The 24,214-nt window shown below is 49.7% G+C and overlaps 1 protein-coding gene across 8 annotated transcripts in view; it reads right to left on the minus strand.

Annotated features, from left to right (window-relative positions):
• The window catches only part of TLN2 (talin 2), a 446,766-nt gene that overhangs the window by 31,474 nt on the left and 391,078 nt on the right, over positions 1-24,214 (minus strand). For all 8 annotated transcript variants that reach the window (XM_057543407.1, XM_057543408.1, XM_057543401.1 and 5 more), the window contains 7 exons: positions 19,260-19,406; positions 13,539-13,705; positions 12,400-12,583; positions 8,565-8,690; positions 8,247-8,363; positions 5,874-6,059; positions 1,313-1,420 (listed from right to left, as the gene is read on the minus strand). In XM_057543407.1, the coding sequence (XP_057399390.1) occupies positions 1,313-1,420; positions 5,874-6,059; positions 8,247-8,363; positions 8,565-8,690; positions 12,400-12,583; positions 13,539-13,705; positions 19,260-19,406 (1,035 nt within the window). The remainder of the gene's footprint in view (positions 1-1,312; positions 1,421-5,873; positions 6,060-8,246; positions 8,364-8,564; positions 8,691-12,399; positions 12,584-13,538; positions 13,706-19,259; positions 19,407-24,214) is intronic.

A 24,214-nucleotide genomic window follows, 5' to 3' on the forward strand; every position in this document is an offset into this window, starting at 1 on the left:
GAAAAAGATACCTTTTGGAAGCCTTGCTGGCTTCATTCTCCTTACGCTAAATTTCCTGCTATGCATGCTCACGGGCTGAACACTTCATATCCCAACACAGACAAGCTGGCTTGGCTGGGGAGGCTCATGTCTGCGAACGCTGGCTGGCCAAGATGTTCTCTCCTTGGCCCACGAGCAATACACTGGTTTCTACTCACAAGCGTTCAGGCTTTGGGAGCCCAATGTCAGTAACCCCAGACTGGCCACTCTCACAAAAGATATTCTTTTGCAATGACCACGGTTACCTGGGCGAAGAATAAAAGTAATGTTCCCTTAAAAGACCTGAAATGCTTAACATCAGAAGGTAATTTAAGTTTAAGGAGAAGGCAGTGAAATGCTAGAATGAGCAGAGCTGGGACTTGGTCCCAGGTCTGTCATTAGTAGCTGGGTGACCTCAACCAAGGGGCCAAACTTCTTTGGGTCTTGGATCACTCCCTTGCCCTGCTAGCCTCACGTGGTCGCACAAAAAGAGATAAATGTCAATGCAGAGCAAATGAAAGACTTAATAATCTTTGAGGTACATGTGTTGTGTACATGAAAGTGCCCTGTTGGATCTTCTTCTTTTAGGTTTAGGAAGGAGCAAGGGCAGTGAAGGAGGTGAGACATCATCAAGTCTCTCCTGGGGTGTCTCTGACTCCTGAAAAAGCTCTCTCCCAGAACTCCCCAGTTTTAAACGTGGCTCCCAGGATTAGACAGGGACAGATGTACACCACATTAACCCAGCTCCATGTGGGCACGGCAGGTTCGAAGGTCATCAGACAAACGGAACTGGACACATTCTCAATGTGGTCTAAGCCACTGGTTCGAGGACTGGGGGAAATCACAAGAGGCTAGTAGGTCTCCTGTAGCACTGGTGATGTTTCTAACTTGTCACGGATGCTGGTCTGGCTCTTCTAGGAGCCTTCCTGGCCCTTGCAGGATGAACTGGGGTTTTTCCTGGCCGGACCTCCTGATCTTTTTTCAGTGGTGGCTGTGTGTGTCCCACCTGCTTCGCCTCTCACTCTGCTTACCCACTGCTCTTCCACGCTAGCCTTGCCTCTTTGGTGCAATGAGACAGCCAGGCTCTTCTGGATTTGAACTGCACCTCCTTCCAGACTATGCCTGTATCTTGTGTGCTGGGGCAGTGTGATGAGAGAGGCTTTTCAGCTCAATCCAGTCCCAGCCTCGCAAGGGAGCCTGTGTGATGCTCTAAGAGGGGTCTTCCCGAGGAAAGGATGCTCTGCGCCCGGATCAGCTCTTCCCCAGCCCTGGCCTGGCCCATGCCCCTCCTCACCACCAAGACGTGCTCCAGAAGGTCCAGGTAGCCGAGGGTGCACTCCGTCCCGTACCGCAAGGCTCTGGTGCGTACCTCCTCACTGACCTCGGGGTGATAGGATGCTTGCTGGAGAGAGAAAGGAACGTCGACATTTTAAAACCGGAAGAGCCAGCTGGCAAGTGGACCAGGCAGCCAGGTGGGGTCACTTGCCCAGCAGTGCTGTATAGCCCAAGACCCAGAGGCAGGAGACGTCGATTCTGGAACTCCTCCCGTTTTACCTTCAGTGACCTCTCTGAGAAACCTTCCCTGCCTCCCCGGAGAGAGGAGGGGTTCTCCTCCACACTCTCCTGATACCTCCCACCTGTCTGCACTGCAGGTTCTCTGACAACACTTTGTGTCTTGCTTTTTCTAGTGCCCGGAGGCCAGCAAAAAGCAAGTGAATCTGGCCCCTCTTTCCTTCCTTTCTCCTCATGCCCCCCCCCCATCTTTTATTGAAAGGTAAGAAATTCCACGTGTGCTAAAAAGCCCAGGAAAGATTCATGACTGGGGCTTACAGCAGAGGCGGTACCATCCCGGGATCTGCCTCCCTCTCTTCTGCAGCGTGAAGCATCTTGAAGAGCCCTCTCTGCTCACATGCTTATCACGCCCAGGTCCGCACTCTGTGACCTGATCACACTGCAGTCGCAGTGAGTCTCCCGACCAGGGCTCACTGGCTCCTGGGACCTTCAGAGAGCGAGCCCCCCAGCACCCTCAGAGGTGCCATAAATGACTCATCTCGCATTACACGTGTTGAGATAAGCAGACCAGGACATACGGTTAACACAGCATCTGGCCCTTCGTTCTTGTACTTGGGACCTGCCGACTTGAGTCATTCGTGAGCTATCATTTCAGACGGTACGCCCATTCACGGGGCTGCCAGATGAACTACAGAACGTCCAGTTACATCTGAATTTCGAATAAACAATGAAAACTTTTAGCATAAGTATGGGGCAGCCTGTTTTTTATTTGCTCAGTCTGGCAACCCTACCCATTTAGCCTTTCCTCCTTCTACAACCTACCTCACTCTGGAAAGAACTCGAGGGGGCTTACAAGAATACAAAAAATAGAAAACTGCCAATAAATCACAAGTCAAGACAAATACAAATTACACATTAGGATAAAAGGTCAAGGCAGAAGGGGAAGCGTGACCCGCCTCCATGATCCCTCCAGTCAAATCCCTCTCCCCAGGACTGGGGGCTGTTGGGGGCAACACCTGGGAAATTTCCGCTTACCTGACCCCCCCAAACCACCCCAAGAGGGGTGGGGATAATTCGAGTGGCCAATATCTGTCATTTATGAGCCTGGTTGTATTCATCTGAGGACTAACGGGCCAGGCCTTTAACCCCTCCTGCGTTTTAATCAGCCTCGCCCCCGTGTCTCCAAGTGTGAGGACAGAGCCCATGTCTGGTTCGACGAGACACCACTGGGGGAAGACAAGGGTTATGATGCTCCTCCAGTAGGTAACGTGCAAGGCCCTCCTGGAGAGCTGTGCGGGGGCTGCTGGTCACGGCTGGTGGCTCTAACCTGATAGATCCCTTGGGGGAGGGCAATCGAGCAATAATTAGGAGGTCAAATGGTGTGACATTCTAATTCTACTTCTGGGAGCCTGCCTAAGGATATCATCCAAAGCATAGGAGAAACGGATACACCCAAAGATGTTCACTGCAGTAAAGTTGATGATTCAAAAAAACTGCAGACAATCTAAGCATCTGATGGTGGGGGAAAGAGTATATTCATTACCAGAGTATTTTGTGGTCAATAAAGAGTCAGTTATAATGGCTGCTAGTAACGCAGAAACAGTCATGTAACATTAATTGTAATCAGAGATATAAAATTGTTGAGGGGCTTCCCTGGTGGCGCAGTGGTTGAGAATCTGCCTGCTAATGCAGGGGACACGGGTTCGAGCCCTGGTCTGGGAAGATCCCACATGACGCGGAGCAACTAGGCCCGTGAGCCACAATTGCTGAGCCTGCGCGTCTGGAGCCTGTGCTCCGCAACAAGAGAGGCCGCGATAATGAGAGGCCCGCGCACCGCGATGAAGAGTGGCTCCCGCTTGCCGCAACTAGAGAAAGCCCTCGCACAGAAACGAAGACCCAACACAGCCAAATAAATAAATAAATAAATTAATTAAAAAAAATTGTATCTGACATAGACGTATGGACATGAAAGGAAGACCAGAAAGAAACAGACATGAGAATAACCTTAGGGTGTAGGGAAGTCTGCATCCCCACCGGAGCAATTAGCGTAATCCTGTCTCTGATGAGTCAGTATGGGACCTACTGCGCCTCCGTTTCTGCCCTGCTCAGCCCCAAAGGTGGTGTTCAAATATGGCCACGTGGCGCTCTGCTTGGCACAGAGGGTTCCTTCTTGACCCACCAGTAGGCATCCCTGGCTTTCTATATGTTCTTATTGCATGCCCTTTCTGGCAAGCTGCCTTGTTTCCTTTCTGTGAAGGGATGGGAATACAGGAGACCAAAGGCAACATAAGTGTCAGTAAGTCCTATCCTAACAGGAGTCTCAGGGCTCAGCAGTGACTCTTGTCATCAAGTCTGGTGTTGGCGTGTGAAGCTCTGGCTGTTATTTTGTCCTGCAAAATCAGGATGGCCTGATCTAGGGTGGGATAACAGTGAGGACCTGAGGCTGGGCAAACGGCACCGGTCCTTTAATCTTTAACCTCCTCCCCTGAAAACGGGAACGTGTGTGAGGGAATAGACTTGAAAATCACAGCTGCCTTCCATTTCCCCCTTTCATTTCACGTCTGTAACGTGGAGACAAAAGTACCCATCACTCATCAACCACAGCGACCTCGAGCTCTATGGCTGGGAGGCCACGGGCAGCAGAAACAAGACTAGCCTGGAACTCAGAAGACACGATTTCAGTTCTGGTTCTGATTGTAAGTACAACAGCTGTGTGACCTTGGTCATGCCACTTCACCTCTCCAAGCCTGTTTCATCATCCATCACATTAGGAGAATTCCTTTACCCTTCCCATTTAGGATCGAATGACAGAACATACATGCCAGCCCTTCCAAAACTATCAGGTGCCCTGCATATACACCACGGTGGCCTTTAGGCCATATCTGGCTGGTAAATACTGTTCTGTTTTTTTTATAAAGAGTTTTTTTTGTTTGTTTTTGATGCAGACCATTTTTAAAGTCTTTATTGAATTTGTTACAATATTGCTTCTGTTTTTCATGTTTTGCTTTTTGGCCCCGAGGCATGTGGGATCTTAGCTCCCTGACCAGAGATTGAACCCGCACCCCCAGCACTGGAGGGCCAAGTCTTCGCCACTGGACCGCCAGGGAAGTCCCTGGTAAATACTGGTCTGACGGAGGCCGTAACCCCTTCGGGGAATTATCGCTTCTGCCAGGGCAGATCCCACTGAGCGCATCAAAACTGTACTTGTGGCCTCAGGAGAGTCTAAACTCCCCGGCCCAGCGCACTCGGTCCTCAGGACAGTGGCCCGACCCTCTTGCCACCCTCTGCGGCGCCCCCCCGACCCCTGTTCCCCACGCTCTACCCTCCCCCACACCCAGGAGACCAGGAAATGCGGTGCTTTCTCCCACACCCAGCTCTTCGGCCTGGCTGCCTCACCCTGCCTCTGCCCAGGGACCCCAGCCCACCCTACCCTTGCCAAGGAACCCGAGAGGCCATCGTCCGACCCCGCACCAGCTCTCCCCACAACTCACTGCACCAGAAAGAAGGGCCCTGTTGCTGAGGACATCGAGCTGCAACAGCTGTTCTTCCCTTTCTGTGGCTCAGCCCCATCTGCCCACCACGGCAGGGGGGCCATCGATCCATCACGGAGCAGAAGTCAGGGCCCCTGGGCCACAGCTGTCCCTAGAAGGGTGGAGGGCTGGGGTGGAGGTGCTCAATGGGAGGCTCTTACGGCTCTCTGGCTTAACAGGTCAAAAATAAAGGGAAGGTCATAACGCTCAGGTCTCCCCAGCTCCTTCCATGAGCACCGGCTTAGGGCAGTGGCCCCCGCCGTCTCCCCAAGGATCAGAAAAGCTGCTCCAAGACGTCTGGCACAGAGAGCAAAAAGGCAGATCCCTGACGTTCTGTTTGGTTCCTCTCACTCACTGCCTCACCCAATTATGGCAACAGCCCTCCGGGCGCAGAATGGCTGCTGACCTATGGAAGCAGGAAAGGGTGCAGGCTGACGAGGGGTGTGGTTTTCCTTTGAAGGGCCTGGAACAAAATGCCACAGGCCCACTTTACTACTGCCAGAGCGGCCTCCACTACAGCCTCTGTAAGAAGGTGTCCCGCCTATTTAGGAAGAACTGAGAGGTGAAGTGGGAGGGTCAGTCAGCAGGCCTACTCCATGCCCTCTCAGACACAAAACTGCCCCCGGAGAGTCACCTCCCAGGGGCTGACGGGCACACCTGCCTTCCCACGTAGCCTATTACACACACAGGTTAAGGTACCGAGCGGCTCCCTTCTACACGTGGCCAGCCCCTCCCCCTCTCCAAACTGAACCAAACAGCTCAACCGTGACCGAACACTACCCTACCCACCCCAAACAATGCCAAGGCCTTTACCTTGCAAGCTGTCAACATATCTGACACGGCCTTCCGGCTCAGGTTGGCGGTGGCAATCACGTCCTCCTGTCGACACGAGTTCCCAGCTGCCACGGCTTTGGCTGTTGCCATGGTGATGCCTTTGGTCATCCTGATGGATTCCTCAGGTGATGATGTCTTTTCAGGTACCTCTTTGGACTGGAATACCTGGAAGTTAGAAATCGAAGTGCTGAAAAAATCAAAAAGGGAAGGACAGAAATAACTTATGCCTCCCCTACCGGCTGCGGCTCAGTGTCTGAAAACCGAGCCAGCCACGGGAAGAAACCGTCAAATGGCAGGAAATTAGAAATCTGAGTACAGTAATATCATTCTTGCTTTCAAGATTCCGGCGTGGATAAGCCTCACACACCTGTACTCGGCATTCATGGGGACAACGTGGGGAGGGAGAACGATCTACAGCATTAACTTGTTTGCCTTCGGAAACTGACACTCAACGTGTATTCGTTACCCCCCTCCACCGGGGCGGGGTAGGGGGGGCATTGTGCGGCTTCCCAGTTCTCCTGGCCCATTCCTGCTCATGCTTCGGTAGTTCCCAGAAACTCTGCAGCCCAGATGCTGGTTCCAGGGCAGGACTGACCTGGAGGCATTGCTCTGGACTCAGCTCTCTCTCCTTAAGAGGGTGTGGGGCTGGGGGAAATGAAGCATTCAGTTTCTTCTATTCTTAGCCTTTCTTACAAATATAACTGCCTAATTGTGTGGAGGTGTTCAGGTCGAGTGTGCCGTGGTGACACTGTGAATTATTTAACAACACACACACACACACACACACACACCTTTAGAGAAGCTGAAATAAATTAGCCATGGTAAGTGAATATCCCACTTTAAAGTTCCACCTGCCAGTCAAGCCAGCCGTTTCTGCTTCCAGCCCATCTGCCATGGTTCTACCATGAGTGATGGGTGCCCTGGCTGTCCCTGTACATGAGGACTCCCGAACCAGGTGGGGCTGCTCTGTCTTCTGCCCTAGACAGCCACGTTCCAGCAGGGAAGTCTTCCTGGAAGCAGAAAGGAGGACCCAGCCAGCATCCCTGCCATGTGCCAACCACTGTTAAACATCACTACTCCCCTAAAAATGAACAGCTACCGTCAGGCCGCCCAGGACCACCCCTGAATGCTACAGTGGAATGAATACGGACAGAGCTCTCCACACTAACGTGGGCCTTGGGACACACGCTCCTTTGGAAACCTCCTGTGTCCATGAAAATGCACAGTCTGGGTCAATTCTAAACCACATCGGTATACTTAGGTCGACCATGTGTCTGTCATTTCCCAAGAAAGCTCCAAATTTCAAATCGCTTCCATTGCCACCATTAGGCCCACCCACACCTGTCAGAATGTGTGTCCAGACTTTTGGTAAGAAACCCCCAGCCCGTGCAAGCAGGTTAGCACCAGGCAGCAGCCTTAAGGCCTGTATGTTTTAGTTTCTTCTCCGTGTGAGAACTAAGCACAACACCAACCAAGGCTGGATTCGTTAAAAACAGGACAAGAGAACCCCAGCCTCCACCAGCAAAACCCAACAGAATTGCTTGTCTCTACTGCTGCCCTTCAGCGGCTTGTGGCCCTCACAGGTGACCCTCTAAAGACGCCTCCTTCCAAAAGAGAAGCTGAATCTGTGATCAGACCTCCTATTAAAAAGAAATCTCAGTTTGAAACTACTCATTTTCAGCATATTTCTATTTCTAGGGATAAGGATGATTCAATCCACAATTGTCTCGGGATCAAAAGAACAGGAGACAATCACAGGTTCACCAGGACACCCTCGCTCTGCAACGGTGGAACAAGGTAAGAGCGAACATGGGGTCAGCGTCTCTGAGATCAGACACCTCACACAGAAGGAAGCCTGACGTTAGAGGGAAGTGTCCCAGGTAAAGGCATCCAGGTTTTCCTAACAGCCAACCTCAGACTCCCAAATCCGTACGTGTGCCACAGTGTGAGTGTTGCCGGTGGCAACGGGAATCAGGAGGGGCTACGTGGCTGCACAGTGTACACATCATTTAAGCTCCAGGCGAGGCCAAGCGGCTACACTGAATTTTCCCTTTACCAGGACTCTTCTGTAGCACTTTCGTTTCACGCTGCAATTCTAGTGGAATTAAACCTGAACGGTCCCAAGCCATACGTTAATTCATTTAATTACAATGACAAATTGATCCTAGCCAAACTCCGAGGTCAGTTTCACATGGGGTCTCCATGATACAAACGTACCAGCAGGCAGGCGAGTGGGCCTCCCTAGCTCAGGTGTTCCAGGTGAAACCTCTTTACGCTAGAAGTCTCAGAGAAGCTGCACTGGGGTCAGCTGCTGGATGTGGAGCCTGAGGGAGGTGACTGGTTGCTCCTTACCGTGAGCTCCTGCTTCATGTACTCGATGGTGGCCTCAAGCGCCCGTGTGCCCCGGGTGGCCTCGTCCTCCACCGCCTTCACGGTCTTGAGGAGGGAGGTGACATTGGTCACCATCACCTGCACGGGAAGAGATGTCAAGAGAAAACAGGGAGTGCGCTGAGGTCCCAGCCCTCCTTTTAGTTCCGGATCTGATGCCACGAGTACCAGCACCTCTAAGTGAGAAAGGAGCTCAGATGCACATCCTCCAATACTCTTGAGTGTGCATCTCTCACTGCAGCACCCCTGGCACGCTTGCCCCTAATTGGGGCTCCACTCTACCTTGGCGGCCCCCTTGAGCTGGTACATGGAGGGGTCATCGGCGGGCTTGCTGGCAGCTCCCTTGGTAGCACCAATGAGATCTGAGAGGGCCTTAGCCACGTCTTTGATGGCATTGATCAACACCACCTGAAAGAGAGCATGGGCCCAGCTGAGCAGGCTGCACCCAGAGCACACAGCCCAAGAGCAGGGCTCTCCATCAGCAGCTCCCAAACCTGCAGCACAGGAGAATCCCCAGGAACCACCCTTGGAGACTCTGATGCGAGGCTGGGTGGAAAACCAGATTGCAGACTTGAAGAAGCTCCCTAAGGGAGTCAGATGCTGAGCCAGAAAGCAGGACCCCGGTAGATTTAGCATATTCAGAAACACCGCCCAGCTGGTGGCTCTGCTGACAAGCTGCCTATGAAAGGATGAGGGCAGCTAAGCAGACACCCCGAGACGCCATGCCACGCACCTGTGCCCGGAACTCGTCACCAAGACCACTGAGAATAAAATGCAAGCCTTCTGCCCTGGCCTGCAAGGCCTCCGTGGCAGCCCACCTGAGTCCCCAGACTTGGTTCCTGGGATCCTGACTCACTCAGCATGTTATAGGCATGTGGGTCTGTCTTTCTTCCCTATTGGAAATCCTCCCTCGTTCCAACCTCAGGGCCTCTGCTCTTGTTCCCCTCTCTGCCTGGAACCCGGCTTTTCTCATCCTTCAGGTCTCAGCTCAAACGTCATGTCCTCAGAGACCCTTCCTGACCACTCTAGCTATAAGCCCACCCCCACTGAAACTCCCTCAGCTTGCCCTGTTTTATTTATAGCACTTAGCAGTATGTGGAATTACTTTATTATTTATTCACTTATACACCATCTGTCTTCTTCCTCAACTTGGATGGAAGCTGTAGGAGGGCCGGCCTGGTCTTCTGTCTGTTGTGTTTTGCACTCAGGACAGGACCTGGCGTGTAGTGGGCCCTCAGCAAATACTCACGGAATGAGTGAATATACAGATGTGTACCCATGTAACACTGGATGGAACACAGTATCTTCACTCTTCTAACTCAACAGACACCACGGGCCACTTCTTCTGTGTGTTAGACTTGGAATCTCAAATACCAGGCATATTTAGGAATTACATGATATTGGGTATTACATTTAAGTTTTCTGGGTCCAGCAGCTACAATAACAACTCCTACTTCTAAAACAACAACTTCCCTTCGTTGAGGGCAATGTTCCAGATGCCGAGCCAAGAACAATGCGCATTATCTTATTTAACCCTCATCACTGCCACTTTGAGTGGGAATTACATTGCTTGTGTCCACACTGGCAGAGGCTGGGAATGGCAAGGTTGGGATTCAGACTCTGGTCAGTGTGATCACAAGGGCCACGGTCTTCACCTCCACACTGTATTACGCTCTATGGCCCTGGCTCCTCATCTACAAATGGGGTGAGCAGTGCCAGCCCTGCCCATTTACCGCACTGCTGGCAGGATGAACTGAATAATGGACGTGAAAACGTCTTAGAAACTCTAGCGTCCCAGAACCTGCAAGCACAGCCCCGCCATGACTGCCCAGCCTCCCAACCCTCCCCGTCTCCATCCCGTGGCTTCTCACCCACAGGGTGCACGGGATCTCTGTCAACCTCTGAAACCACAGGGCAGCTCGGGCTGTGACGGGGCTCGTGAGGCGGGGCTAACGGTGGGGACCACCATGGGGAGGCGCAGAGGGCAGGTGTGCTGCCGACACCTGGCGTACACTGTCCCATCCCGGGTCACTGCACAGCGACCAGCGAGTGGGCACACTTTTCTGAGGGGACATCTCCCACTGGCGGTCTCAAAAGAAGTTGGGCCCTAGGACATCTAGACCATTTGGGAGTTTAAGCCTCTAAGCAATTCGATACGTTTCTCTGTATCCAAAGATTTAAATCCTCCCAGCTGATTCATTCCAAGTTGAGCCGGACTAGGGGAAAGTGTGGGTTCCATCCCCACTGATGTGTTTTCTAGCTTTTCCTTCCTTCCTCCGTGGGGGTAAGAACAATACCCAGGCAGAGACTTCTGTGAGTGCTTCGCATTCCGGAGGCAGCCAATCTGAGCTCTGATGTTATCAAAGAGAAAGCCAGCAGAAGGAGTAAAAAGCCAACAGATGGAATGTTTCCTTTACGGAGCTCCGCTCCAGCAGAGGACATCAGGAAGGGAAGGGTCACAGCCGTGTGGGAGCAAAGCTGGTGGCCCTGTGCTCACCAGAACAGTAGCTGTCGTCAACCCTGGCGCTGGATGGTAGGAGGTTCTCTCTCCAGTGTTGTCCAAATGGGCCGAATAGGCTCGTTTACTGAGTATGGTTTAAGCAGTGAAAACTGAAGTGTTTACCACACTGGGGTTGAAATAGCAGAGCGATTTTTAAGTTTTGCACTCAGGAGTGGGGAGAATCCATCAATAACGGCCACGGTTGGCTGTTAGTTCAGCAAGAGCTGAACTGCTTTGTTGGGTATCTACGATGTGTGGGAGCAGTGCTTGGTGTGTAGGTTTCAAAGATCAATAAACCATGATTCCTGTCCTTGAGGAGCTGATGGTCTAGGCTGGGGAACCAAGGACCAGGCAGGTAATGGCAGTGAAGTGCCTAAATCCAAAGCAGAGAGTCACAGAGTGTGGAGCCCTTCCCTGCCCCTCAGCTCCTCTCTCTCCTCCCCTTCAGAGCCAAACTTTTCAAGTGGGGCGTCTATACACACTGGCTTCCTTCCTTCACCCGCATCTGGCCACTGCTCACTTACAGCTCTGGCTGGGTGGCCACTGCCCTCCACGGCCCTGGGCCTGGCTCTCAGACCTTTGTCTTTCTTGCTGCCTTGGCTGCATCTCTGGTGGGTTGCTGCACTCCTTCCTCTTAACATCAGGTCCCTGGCTTTCCTCCTACCAGCTGCTTCTCAGTCTCCTTAGGTATCTCTTTCTCCTGAAGATGGTCCTCAATAGTGGATTCCTCAGCTCCGCCTTGATCCCTTCTCCTCTTCCTTCTGCAGATGGTGGTTGCAGTCACTGTCTGTCGGCCAATAACCCCTACATCCACATCCCCCAAACTGAGCAGGCTCAAGCCTACACACTTGTTCTGCCTGAGTGTCTCTCTGGAACATCCAATGCCACACGCTGCAAACCGAACTCACCTGCATCTCCACGTGGGGCAGCCCTCCCTCCGGGAGCCCCAGCTGGGCACGTGGAGACACCGTCCATTCACGGATCTAGCCTGAAACGCGCAGTCATCCCGGCCTCCCACCTCTCCCTCATCTCCAACGCTCACTGTGTCCAATTGTTTACCAAGCCCGGCTGAGTCTTCTTTTTTTTTTCTTTTTAATTAATTAATTAATTTTATTTTATTTTTGGCTGTGTTGGGTCTTCGTTTCTGTGCCAGGGCTTTCTCTAGTTGCGGCGAGCGGGGGCCACTCTTCATCGCGATGCGCGGGCCTCTCACTATCGTGGCCTCTCTTGTTGCAGAGCACAGGCTCCAGACGCGCAGGCTCAGTAGTTGTGGCTCACGGGCCCAGTTGCTCCACGGCATGTGGGATCTTCCCAGACCAGGGCTCGAACCCGTGTCCCCTGCATTGGCAGGCAGATTCTCAACCCCTGCGCCACCAGGGAAGCCCCCCAGCTGAGTCTTTACAGACTCCTCTTAAATCTTCTGGCTTATCTCCATAGCCACGGCCACACCACAGTCCATGCCACTATCCTGCCTAGATAACTGCTTCCTACCAGTCCCCAAACCACAGACGCACCCGTGCATATGTTGTCCACTCCCAAAGTTCCTATTTTGCCTTTGCTTTCTTCTGAGGCCTGGCGCACAGTGTCTGTGGGACCACGAGGCCCGCCCGTACCTACCTGGGTCTCGGGGTCGTCAGAGCCCAGGCTGGCGGCCCCCAGCTTGACCACCTCGGCGAGCTGGGTGATGGTGGCTGCTGAGGACTGGGCTGCCTGGGCCAGCTTGTCTGGAGTGGATGCAGCCCCCGAAACCAGCAATTTCGTGTCTTCCACCAAGGCCTTGGCTGTCTTCAGAATGTTCTCCCTGAGAAAGGCGGGAGAGCATGGGGAGGAGGAGAGACAAAGGGCAGAGCTTGGTCACTGGTAGTCAGGAGGAAAAGAAACACTTCTAGGGGCTTTTGTTAAAGGGTGTTGAAGAAGAGAGGTGATGCGTTTCTCCTCCCTTAATAGGAGGCTCTCATCTTCCATGTAAGAGAATTAGGAGAGAGGAGAGGAAAGTCAGCCCAGAATTCACATAGTCGATTAATGGTAAAGCTTCAATTAAAGATTCAGGCTCATCAGTTTGGCCCCCTTCCCCCCGCCCTGTAGCTTCTTCCCTGGGGTTCCTACTATCCCTGAAAATATGTCATAGTTACAGGGACGTGTGAGGACACATGGGTCAGGGGACCTTGCCCTGGACATCACAGTCCCAGGGGCTGGGTTCTGGAAGGGGTGACAGGGCACTGGGAATCTCCTCCCCTGCCCAGTCCTGGGGCTGAAGAGAGAGGAAGAAAGGTGCTGGACATGTGGTGAGGACATGTGGGGTCTCCAGCAGCAAACGGAGACCCTGGTACCAGTCTCTGAAGCAGAGTCTCAAGAGTCTAAAGAGCCCGGGAGAGACAGCAGGCTCGGAGCTTCACTGTTCACTTAGGTAAGAGCTACATGCCTGCCTGGGCCACTACCAGTCCTACGAGGGATGGTGAAAAAATCAGGGGCACAGCTTTTTAGCTTAGAAAGCAAAAAGATCAAAAAGCTATCCTCTGCTGGAGCAGACTGGATTTAGGCTGTGAGAGAGGCAAAGCTGGAACACAACTCTGTTTGCAGTTGAGAAAAGGCACTTATTTTGATTACGTGGGTCACTTCCCCCACTTGAGCGTCCTGTTGAAATCAAAATGGATATAACCACATTTCTGGCTCTTGGGCAGCATCTCCAAAGTCCATCAGGCCATACTGAACCTCTCCCCATCCAGGAGCCCACAGGACAGCCTTCACTCCCATACCTGTGGTCGGCGAAGGTCTCGTTGTTCTCTGCGTTCAGGGTCCCTGCAGTCGCAAACATGATGGTGGTGTCCAGGTCGGCGATGATCCCAGACACAGCAGTGGCAGCTGTGATACATGCCTGGGTCCCCTTGTTCCCAGCTTGGAGAGCTGATAGCACCAAGGACACCTATAGGCAGAGAGGAAATGTCAGGGGGTGTGGAAGATGGAGAAAATATAACCCATAGGTTTTCAGACTACAAAAAAAAAGGAAACACTGCAAAGAATGCTCAAAAACTAGAAGAGGAGGAAACTCTTCCAAACTCATTTTATGAAGCCAAAATTACTCTGATACCAAAACCAGGCAAGAATGACACAAGAAAATAGAATTACAGGACAATATCCCTGATGAACACAGATGCAAAAATCCTCAACAAAATATCAGCAAACCGAACTCAACAATACAGTAAAAGTATCACACACCATGATGAAGTGGGATTTATTCCAGGGATGCAAGGATGGTTCAACATCCACATATCAGTCAATGTGATACACCACATTTACAAAATGAAGGGTAAAAATCATATAGTCATCTTAATAAATGCAGAAGAAGCAATTGACAAAATTCAACAACCGTTTACGATAAAAACTCTCAATAGAGTGGGTATAGAGAGAACATACCTCAGTATAATAAGGTCCACATACAACAAGCCAATAGCTAACATCATATTCAAAGGTGAAAGGCTAAAAGCTTTAGACAAGAAATAAAAGTCATCCAAACTGGAAAGAAGTAGAACTGTCACAATTTGCAGATGACATGATATTATATGTAGAAAACCCTGATGACTCCATAAAAAAAAAAAAATTTAGAATAAATGAATTCAGCAAACTTGCAGGATACAAAATCAATAAACAAAAATCTATTGTGTGTCTATACACTAACAACAAACATCAGAAAGAGAAATTAAGAAAACAATCCCATTTACAATTGCATCAAAAAGAACAGAATACCTAGGAATAAATTTAACCAAGGAGTTGAAAGACCTGTATATTGAAAACTACAAGACATCAAAGAAAGAAACTGAAGAAGGCACAAATAAACGAAAAGATATTCTGTGCTCGTGGATTAGAAGAATATTGTTAAAATAGTAGTTTGGTAGTATAAAACACTACCAAAACCAGTATGAAATTCAATGCAATTCTTATCAAAATTAAAATGGGGGCTTCCCTGGTGGCGCAGTGGTTAAGAATCCACCTGCCAATGCAGGGGACACGGGTTCAAGCCCTGGTCCGGGAAGATCTCACATGCCATGGAGCAACTAAGCCTGTGCACCACAACTACTGAGCCTGCGCTCTAGAGCCCACAAGCCACAACTACTGAGTCCACCTGCCATGCCTACTGAAGCCTGCACGTCTAGAGCCCATGCTCCACAACAAGAGAAGCCAACACAACGAGAAGCCACCACAACGAGAAGCCTGCGCACCGCAACGAAGAGTGGCCCCTGCTCACCACAACTAAAGAAAGCCTGTGCGCAGCAACCAAGACCCAACGCAGCCAAAAAAAAAAAAAAAAAATTAAAATGGCATTTTTCGTAGAAAATGAACAAACAATCCTAAAATTTGTATGGAACCATAAAAGATCCCAAATAGCCAAAGCAATTTTGAGAAAGAAGAACAAAACTGGAGGCATAATGCTTTCTGATTTCAAACTATATCACCAAGCAACAGTAATTAAAACAGTATGGTAATGGCATAAAAAAAGACATGTAGATCAATGGAATAGATAGTCCAGAAATAAACCCATTCATATATGATCAATTAATTTATGACAAAGGAGCCAAGAATATACAATGGGGAAAGACCAGTCTGTTCAATAAATGGTGTTGAGAAAACTGGACAGCCACATGCAAAAGAATCAAACTGGACCATTATCGTACACTATACACAAAAATTAACTCAAAATGGATTAAATATAAGACCTGAATGTAAGACCTGAAACCCCTAGAAGAAAATATAGCTGGTCACTTCCTTGACATAGGTCTTGGGTCTTGGCAATGAATCTGACATCAAAAGCACAAGAAACAAAAGCAAAAATAAACAAGTGGGACTATATCAAACTAAAAAGTTTCTGCACAGGAAAGGAAACCACCAACAAAATGAAAAGGCAATCTACTGAATGGGAGAAAATATTGATATTTGCAAATCATATATCTGGTAAACATATAAAGAACTCATACAACTCAATAGCAAAAAAAAAAAAAATCTGATTTTAAAAATGGGAAGAATATCTCAATGGTTATTTTTCCAAAAATGATACACAGACGGCCAACAGGCACATATAAATATGCTCCACATAATTGTCAGGGAAATGCAAATCAAAACCACAATGAGATATCACCTTATATCTGTCAGAATGTTAATTATCAAAATGAAGTAACAAGTGTTGGCAAAGATGTAGAGGAAAGTGACCCCTTACGCACCTTTGGTGGGAATAAAAATTGGTGCAGCCCTATATGAAAAACAGTATGGAGGTTCCTCAAAACATTAAACATAGAACTACCATGTGATCCCACAATTTTACTTTTGGGTATTTATTCAAAGAAAATGAAAACACTAACTCAAAAAGATATATGTGCCCCCATGTTCACTGTAGCACTATTTATAAGAGCCAAGACAAGGAAAAAACCCAAGTGTCCATCGATGGATGAATGGATAAAGAAAATGTGGTACATATACACAATGGAATATTATTCAGCCATAAATAAGAATGAAATCTTGCCATTTTCGACAACATGAATGGACATCAAAGGCATTATGCTAACTGAAATAAGTCAGAGAAAGACAAATACTGCATGACCTCTCTTTTATGTGGAATCTTAAAACAGAAACAAACACCAAGCTCATAGATAGAGAGAACAGACTGGTGCAGGCCAGAGGCGGGGGATGAGGGGTAGGAGAAATGGGTGAACTGTTTTCGTTTTACTCTAAATAAATTGAATAAAAATGAAAACAAAACAAAAAAACAATCAAACTCATAGAAAAAGAGGTCAGATTTGTGGTTATGGCGGGGGGTGGGGTAGGGTCGGGTGGTGGTGAGATTGAAGGAAGGTGGTCAAAAGGTACGAACTTCCAGTTTTAAGAAAGTCCTACGGATGCAATGAACAACACGATGACTATAGTTAACACTGCTTTGTGATCTTTATGAAAGTTGTTAAAATCCTAAGAGTTCTTATCACAATGAAAAAATATATAGACATGTATACTTTTTGTATTGATATGAGATGAGGGATGTTAACTTACTGTAATCATTTCATGACATACATAAGAAAGCATGATGCTGTGCAACCTAACTTAAACAGTGCTGTATGTCAATTATACTTCAATAAAACTGGAAAAAAAAAGGTAAAACAAAACAGAACAGTGAATTTTCTCTCTGGGAGTCAATGCGGCTCAGGGGTTACCAGCACAGTTTGGAGTCAACAGCCTGCCTGAATCAGAGCACTGCCATTTGCTGGCTACACGACTTGGGCAGGCTGTTTCACCTCTCCAAGTCTCAGTCTCCTCATCTGGAAAAGGGGGCTATTACTTCTTGCCAATCAGGGTTGATGGGAGGAGTAACTGGTGGAAAAATGCACATAAATTACTAGGCAGGTAATAAGGGTTTACTAGAGGGTAGATGCTACTCTACTTGATGCTTCTGAAATCACAAAGAGGGATAAGGATCGGGCTCCCGTAAAAGGTGTGGCTGTTTCTGTCCCCTCTGATCAGGTTTTCTGTAGAACAGCCCTCTGCTAACACTTGTCACTCCTTCCCTTGGCTGCCTCTTGTCTAGAAGTTCTTCACAGTGGACCCCAGAGAGGACCCCCTCGTGTAAACTCTCCACCCACCACTCCCTTGCACCATCACCTGCCACCAGCAGGTTAGCTAACGTGTTCACTCCAGTGCCTTCCACGCCAGAAACCCTCTGCTGGCACCTGTCACCCCTCCAGTGCACCCTCATGTCCCTAAAGACACCTTCCTACAAGGCAAGCTGGACCCACCACACCCCTGGGGACAGCTCTCCCCCTGCTGTGGAGAGGAGCTGAGCTCCCTTCACAACTGGATTCCATCTCCCAGGCCTCCCCCCACGTTCCTGCCACACAAGCCCCCTCCTTCCTTCCTCATCCACCCCCTCTCTTGCCCTTTTGGGTCTGCCCTCCTGGCTGGACACAATCACACAGACACACCTAGACAGGTAAGAAAGACGGCAGGTGGAGGTGGGAGGGCAGGAGATGAGCAGGGCAGAGGGATGTAGCAGGAAACTGCCCAAAAGGCTAGATGCTCTGCCGGAGCTGACCCCCTGCCTCTGACCCTTCTCCTGGTGTCCTGGGTCAGGGATCCTCTTCTGGAGGAGCAGTAAGACGGAGGCCAGCTCAGGAAGACCAGGCTGCTTGGCCACGCTCACCAGCACTACGCAGCTTGGACCCCCTCCTTCCCTCCCTCGTGCTCCTGTTCCAAGATTTCCTACGGGGGAACTTGGCACAAGTAACTTCAACAACAAGGAAGGGCTTTCAATGGAGGGAGAGCGCCTTCCTCGAGCTGAGAGATTTATTTCCTCATCCTGGGGAGGCCAAGGAGGCCTGGACAGTCCTGTGGGCTGCGGGAGACTGATGTCCGGCTGTGGCGAGGGGCCTTGTACAGAGCAGCCTCTGTCCAGGCAGTTTCCAGGGGAGGGTCCCCCCTCCCACCCCTCAAGTCCTGCTGCCAAGCTTCTCAACGGTGCAGAGCTCTCTGTCCTGCGACCCAAGTGAAGGAGAGGGAAACACCAGCAAAGCACGGATGCTGCTGCCGGCACTTCAAGCGGCCTGCACAGCAGCTGCCGTGAAAAATGACCCTGAGAAATAAGCCAAGCAAAACCATCAGCAAACTGCGGGAGAGTCAAGCAACTACTGGGAACGAAGGGATGTTCAGAACGGGGCGCTGTGAACCATGGAAAACTTCCAGGGAGAAGGGAGTGTTGGAGGACAGAGAGACAGGGAACAGCGCCTAGAATTTACTAAACGTTGAACAGTGCACCTGGCACTGTGCCAGGCTCTTTGACCCGTATCGCTGCACGTTACCTACACACCCCTAGGCCAGGTATTCTCTTTCTTCATCCTCCCTTTACTGATGGGGAAGTTGAGGCTTGGCAGGGTGAAGTAGCTTAGCTGAGACCCTAGAGTCCCATGCACTATGCTATGTGATTCTCTCTACAAACAGCTGCCGACAGTCAGAAAACTTCCTGCCAGCTCCTGCTCTCCTGCCACGGTGTCATGTGACTTTGCGGGTGCCAACCCTCCTCACTGCACTGTCTCATCTGGAAATAAAGAGGTCACAAAACAGGAGCTGTGGGTCCTTCTTACTCACCCCCGGCACCTGGGAGCCTCTCTGAGAAGGGAGCCTGGCGGAAAAAGTGTGCAAAGGGGCTGCAGGGAGCGGCTCCTGGCACTGACTGTGACTTGGGACACCACCTGGCCAGTCTGTCCACAGGAGAGACTTCTAAGTTGACCGCCAGGGCCCTGACCTCTGTGGGACTGTCCCTCTCACGCTCTCAGTTTCTCAGGACCACAGATCACTCCCAGCTGCCTGATGTGCCCCGGCCCTGGGGAGACCCTGGGTGGGAGGGAAGACGATCAGACCTGACCCAGCTGGCTGGTTTTTGGCTTAGTTTCCTGGTCTGTCCCTGGTCTCGGCGGGTCCCACCTGCCCTGAGGGCTGCTCCTTACCTTCTCCGTGACCGCGCGGGCACACTCGATCAGCTCCCTTTTGGTGTAGCTGTCCGTGGGGCACACCTGGAGGGCCCCCGCCTTCTGCACCAGGAAGATGCAGCCGTGGCCCAGGTCCTGCACTCGAGTGCGAATCTGGAAGCCAATCTGTGGAGGCAAGTCCGGGGTGGGGAGGGGGAAGCATGATGGCCCTGCCATCGAGGTCTTCCCTACGTGGAAAATTTCTCTTACATCCTAGGGGAGCCTGGCTGGGAAAATTCCACTGCTATTAGGAGTCTGTGTTTGGTGAACTATGGAATTTGGTTGATTTTGCTTCCTGTTTTAGAGACTGTAAAATACCCGCAGCCCCTAGTAAGCAAGCTTAATAATATTTGTTACCTTTTCTGGTGCATTTCTTTACCTATATCCTGAGCCACTAGGTAAGAATGTTAATTAGATGAATTCTGTGGGATTATTCATTCAACCAGTGTTTATTGAGCCCCTACGGTGTGTCAGGGCCTCTTCGAGGCAGGTAATGTATTTAATTTCATTGATTTCTCACAAAAGCCCTAGAGGGTAATTAGAAGTTCAGAATATATAGCTTTAGTATAAAGCGTATTTTAAAGTGTTCAGATTCTTGCAAAATTGCCAGGTTTACCAACCAGAACGCCCCCTTCCTCAGCTGTCCCAAAGAGTGAGAGTAACCATGCTGGGCCCAGGTTCCCTTTCTAGCAAGCCAGGTTGAGGTTTCCTTAAAAAATTACATGTTTAGAGCTGCCGGCTTAGCAGGCGTGCATTCTTTTAATGACCCCTGGGTTGTGTGATTACAAAAGGTACTTTGCCTGAAAGAAGCCAAATAAGTTCCACTATGGATAAGGTGCCAGCTGTCTCTGTGGCGTAGTCAATTCCACCTCCACCGCCCAAAGCTTGCATTCTTCTGGCTTTGTTTCACATCAGTTTTCATGTTTGTCTGATCAATACAGCCCAGGTAAGCAACTAAACACGGAACAAAACACCTCTAAGCTAAGCGTTATTTTCAAGAATCCACAGTAGCTAGAAGCTGTGTGCTGATCCTTCCAGCATTTCTCAAGAAGAGTTACTAAAAGAGCCCAGGTTTTGTGAATAAAACCTGGGAATTCACACACCTGGGAATTTGGGCCACCTGGACGCTATATTCTAACCTCATCCCAAGAGTCAGAGTTTAAGGGAAGGTGATTCCAGGAGTGAGAGGGCTGCAAATGCTCACTCTATTATTGAAACACACACTGCTTTCAGGGAAAAAGGTTATTCCCTTAACCCTTTAAGGCCCGAAGGATGTTTAAGTCCATTTGGTAAAACATTCTCCTGACCCAGGAAGCTGAGCTTCTGCTCTTTGGGGTGTCTTCTATTCATACATGAGCAGGTACTACAAAAGCTTCGCAATCAGGCAGGGCTTCTTGCTGACCATCTCCACATGGAATACGACACGGGCTTCATGCCAGGATCATGCAACCCGACAGCGCTGAAAACAGATATGGACTAGCGCAGCATCAAGACCACCACTGAGAACTAGAGAGGCTTGAATTCAGCCCATACAGTGGCAAGGCCATTTAAGTATATCTCTTTGCTGGGCATGTTTACTGATTTAAACACAAGGTCAAGCTGAAGCAGGGGGATGCCCCAGTGAAGTTTTAAACTCAACCAGGCTCTCAAGGCTTTTCAGATCCATACAGTGTAACCCTAAGTACTCAAGGGTCAGAGCTAACCCAAAGGCAAGAGCTCTGCTGTCAAGGATGAGCACAGGTCTCTAAAGGATAAGATGCCAATGGGGAAGTCAAGTAAGGGGGAAATGGAGGAAGAAACATCCACAGACTTTCAAATAAAAGAGACCTTATGAATTCAGCCTCCCCATTTTACAGATGAAGAGACTGAGGCCCAGAGAAGTGATGTGATTAGCCCAAGATCACACAGCCAGTCCCTGGCAAAGCCAGAGGAGAATTCAAATCTTTCATCCCAAGCATGGTGCTCTATCCATTAGATCAGTGTTTTTCTTTTCTTTTTGAATTTTATTTATTTTTTTACACAGCAGGTTCTTATTAGTTATCTATTTGATACATACTAGTGTATATATGTCAATCCCAGTCAGATCAGTGTTTTTCTGATTTGATTTTTTTCCACTTGGCAGCAGAACCCTTTCCCGCCCCCCAATAAAATCGCTCATGGAACCTCAACATATAAAATGGAAGTAATTTGTTATTACTATACTCTTCCTTTATGAGTTAAAATGTATATCCTTGACCCCAAAAGTCAACAATGAGGCTCGGTGATCCAAAGACGGGGTTATGAAGGCCAGTTACAGCCTCGGCCACCAGCTCATTTCTGCATTTTGCCTTGGCAGCACAGGGTGGAAAATCGTGCTCCCTGCATAAAGCAAAAGGGAAGAGTGTTCTCACGGTTCCGCGACCACAGGAGGCAGGGCAGACGCTCCACCAGCCTGAGGCCTGCACAGAGCCACCCACCGGCCCAGGGTAAGGTACGGGTGGCCCCCAGTGGGTTACCACTTTGGCCTAGAATACGTTCAAGAGCCCATGCTGCTTTTCCTAACAGTTTTTATATAAATAATTACATTATGTTTAAAAAGGGAAACTTGAACAGACGCAGAACTTCCAGAGCACCTCGCTGGGCCGGGGGTATGAAACCACCGTGCCAGAAAAGAACGAACCTGTGCCAGGTTCTGGAAGAGCCTTCTCCGTGCACCCCTCCTGCTCCCTGCACGGAGCCGAGCCTGAGCTTTCGCTTTGCAGAACAGGGCACTAGGACAACCACAGGCCACCTAAATCGCTCCCCAATCACCCCGGGGGTGGGAGGGAGAAGGCACCCGCTCCTGAGCTGTCGCAAACCTGAAACCTATGGACAGATGTGATAAACAGTGGGAAGACAACCCCACCACACTCTCATGCTCCCTCAGCCCCCTCAAAAGGCTACGCTATAAAAACACAGCCCAACATCCTGACCCTCAGCCTCCTTCTTGGAGATGACATCATGCATGTAGCAAGGGATCCTGTAAATGCAGCCGTGGAGCTGGCACGGTGGTCATCAGGGATGAAATTCCAGTTAGGAAGCCCGAGGAAGACCAGCACCAGAAAGCAAAGGGATGAAAGCAAACAAATGCAACCGTTGCAAAAGCTTTGCAGTTCTTAGTCAACCCAGGGCTTGGTCCTGGAGTCTCAGTCTGTGCCAGGTCACACAATTACCTTTTACATGCTGGGAGAACGCCCTGAGGCTTGGCTACACAGACCTCTGACAGATGTGGCTGGCATGATCCTATATGGACGCATGCAGGAGAGATACGGTATTATGAAGGACTAGTTTTGAAATAGGCTTCACTCGCTTATTTTCACAGGCTCAGAGGGCTGAATGTAACAGGAAGGAATCGCAGGATGCCAGCCCCACCCCTGCTCTCAACCCATCACCCACCGACCTGGGCAGCAGAAAGGACCACAGGCCTTGCTTCTAGCTCTGCCCTCTCCTGGCCACCAGACTCTGGGTGAGCACACTAGCCTCATGGGGACTTGATTTCCTCACCTGCGACACAGAACCTGCCCTGCCCACTTCCCAGGGCTGCGGATGACCAAATGGAAGGTACACGTGCAGAGTCTCAGCAAGTAGAAAGTGACACATGAATGCTCACTATTGTGAAAAGCAGCAGCTTGGTGCAGGGCAAAGAGCAAGGATTGTGATGTCCGACAAACCTGGGTTCGAATCCTGACTTTTCTACATATCGACCTGTTACCTTTTTATTTACTTGAAACGTTCACTTATTCCAAAAAGTTATTTAAAAGGGGGCTTCAACACTAACTGTTGCAGCTGTATGGTCCTGGGCAATTTCACAGAGCTCCCTGAGTCTCCTTGGTTTGCTTATCTGTGAAATGGGGAAGGATGGATTATTCTCGCCTCACACACTAGCAGTTGTGGGGCATATGGGCCAGCGCCCAGCATAGTATCTGCGCCGTATCGACTGGATGAACAGCTCGTGTATTCCTACCCTTCTCCACGGGCACACGGGTTAGCTAGGGCACTTAAGTGAAGGACCCCAGAATCAACATACTCTACGTTACTGCAATTTCATAGAACATTTTGTACTGCTGGAGGAACATCCTAGAAGGGAATGTATTTTTAAGGCTGTTTCAGATAAGGGCTTTAAAAATGCTAAGCTTCTCAAAGCAACACTAAACTTCTCAGCAAACATGACCAGCCCCCAACTCCCCACCCCCTGAATGATCCAACTTCCCACCAGTATTTATTATAAAGGAATGTTGCTCCAAGACATAAAACTTGGGAGTTTGAAATTGGCAACTTGAGTAAAGCAATACTTGAACCTCAAGAAAAACCCTCAATTCCCCCTTCCTGCCCAAATAAAAGTAAAATGGAGAAGATTGTCTCCTGGTTTTGTGCCTTGAGGGAAAGTAGAAGCCTGGCCTTCATGAAGTTCTGGCTCTCATTTCAATTGGAGGGGGTCTAAGAAAAACTGATCCATCATCTGTACTGCTTAAAACTAAACAAAACGTACAGATTATTCTCAGGCTTTAAGATCAATTACATCTGAAACCAGGTCAAGTATAATTTGCCTGGGAGAGCTTGTGGAAGTTGGAAAGGCAAGAATGGATGTTATCTGACAAACCACAGTTTCTCCTTAGAAAATATGGCAGGAAAAACCAGTGTGTAGAGCAGAAGCAGGGCATCACTCTTCCACCTACAGAAAGTGTGCCTTGGAGTGGAAAGTTTTAGATAAGTCTAGAGCAGACAGCCATCTCATCTGGGGGGAGAGGTCTGTGCTTCTCACCACAGGCTCCTGACAAATGTTCCTGCCAGCTTTTAAGACGCAATATTATAAGTGGTTATGGCAACGTGTCCTCAGAGACGGCACCGTCGTCACTAAACCTTTTCCCCGGCATTTACATTTAGAAGCCTGTGGCTCACGGTATCTACATTTTTTC

Source organism: Balaenoptera acutorostrata, chromosome 3 (genome assembly GCF_949987535.1).
Source record: "Balaenoptera acutorostrata chromosome 3, mBalAcu1.1, whole genome shotgun sequence".
Taxonomy (NCBI): Eukaryota; Metazoa; Chordata; class Mammalia; order Artiodactyla; family Balaenopteridae; genus Balaenoptera; species Balaenoptera acutorostrata.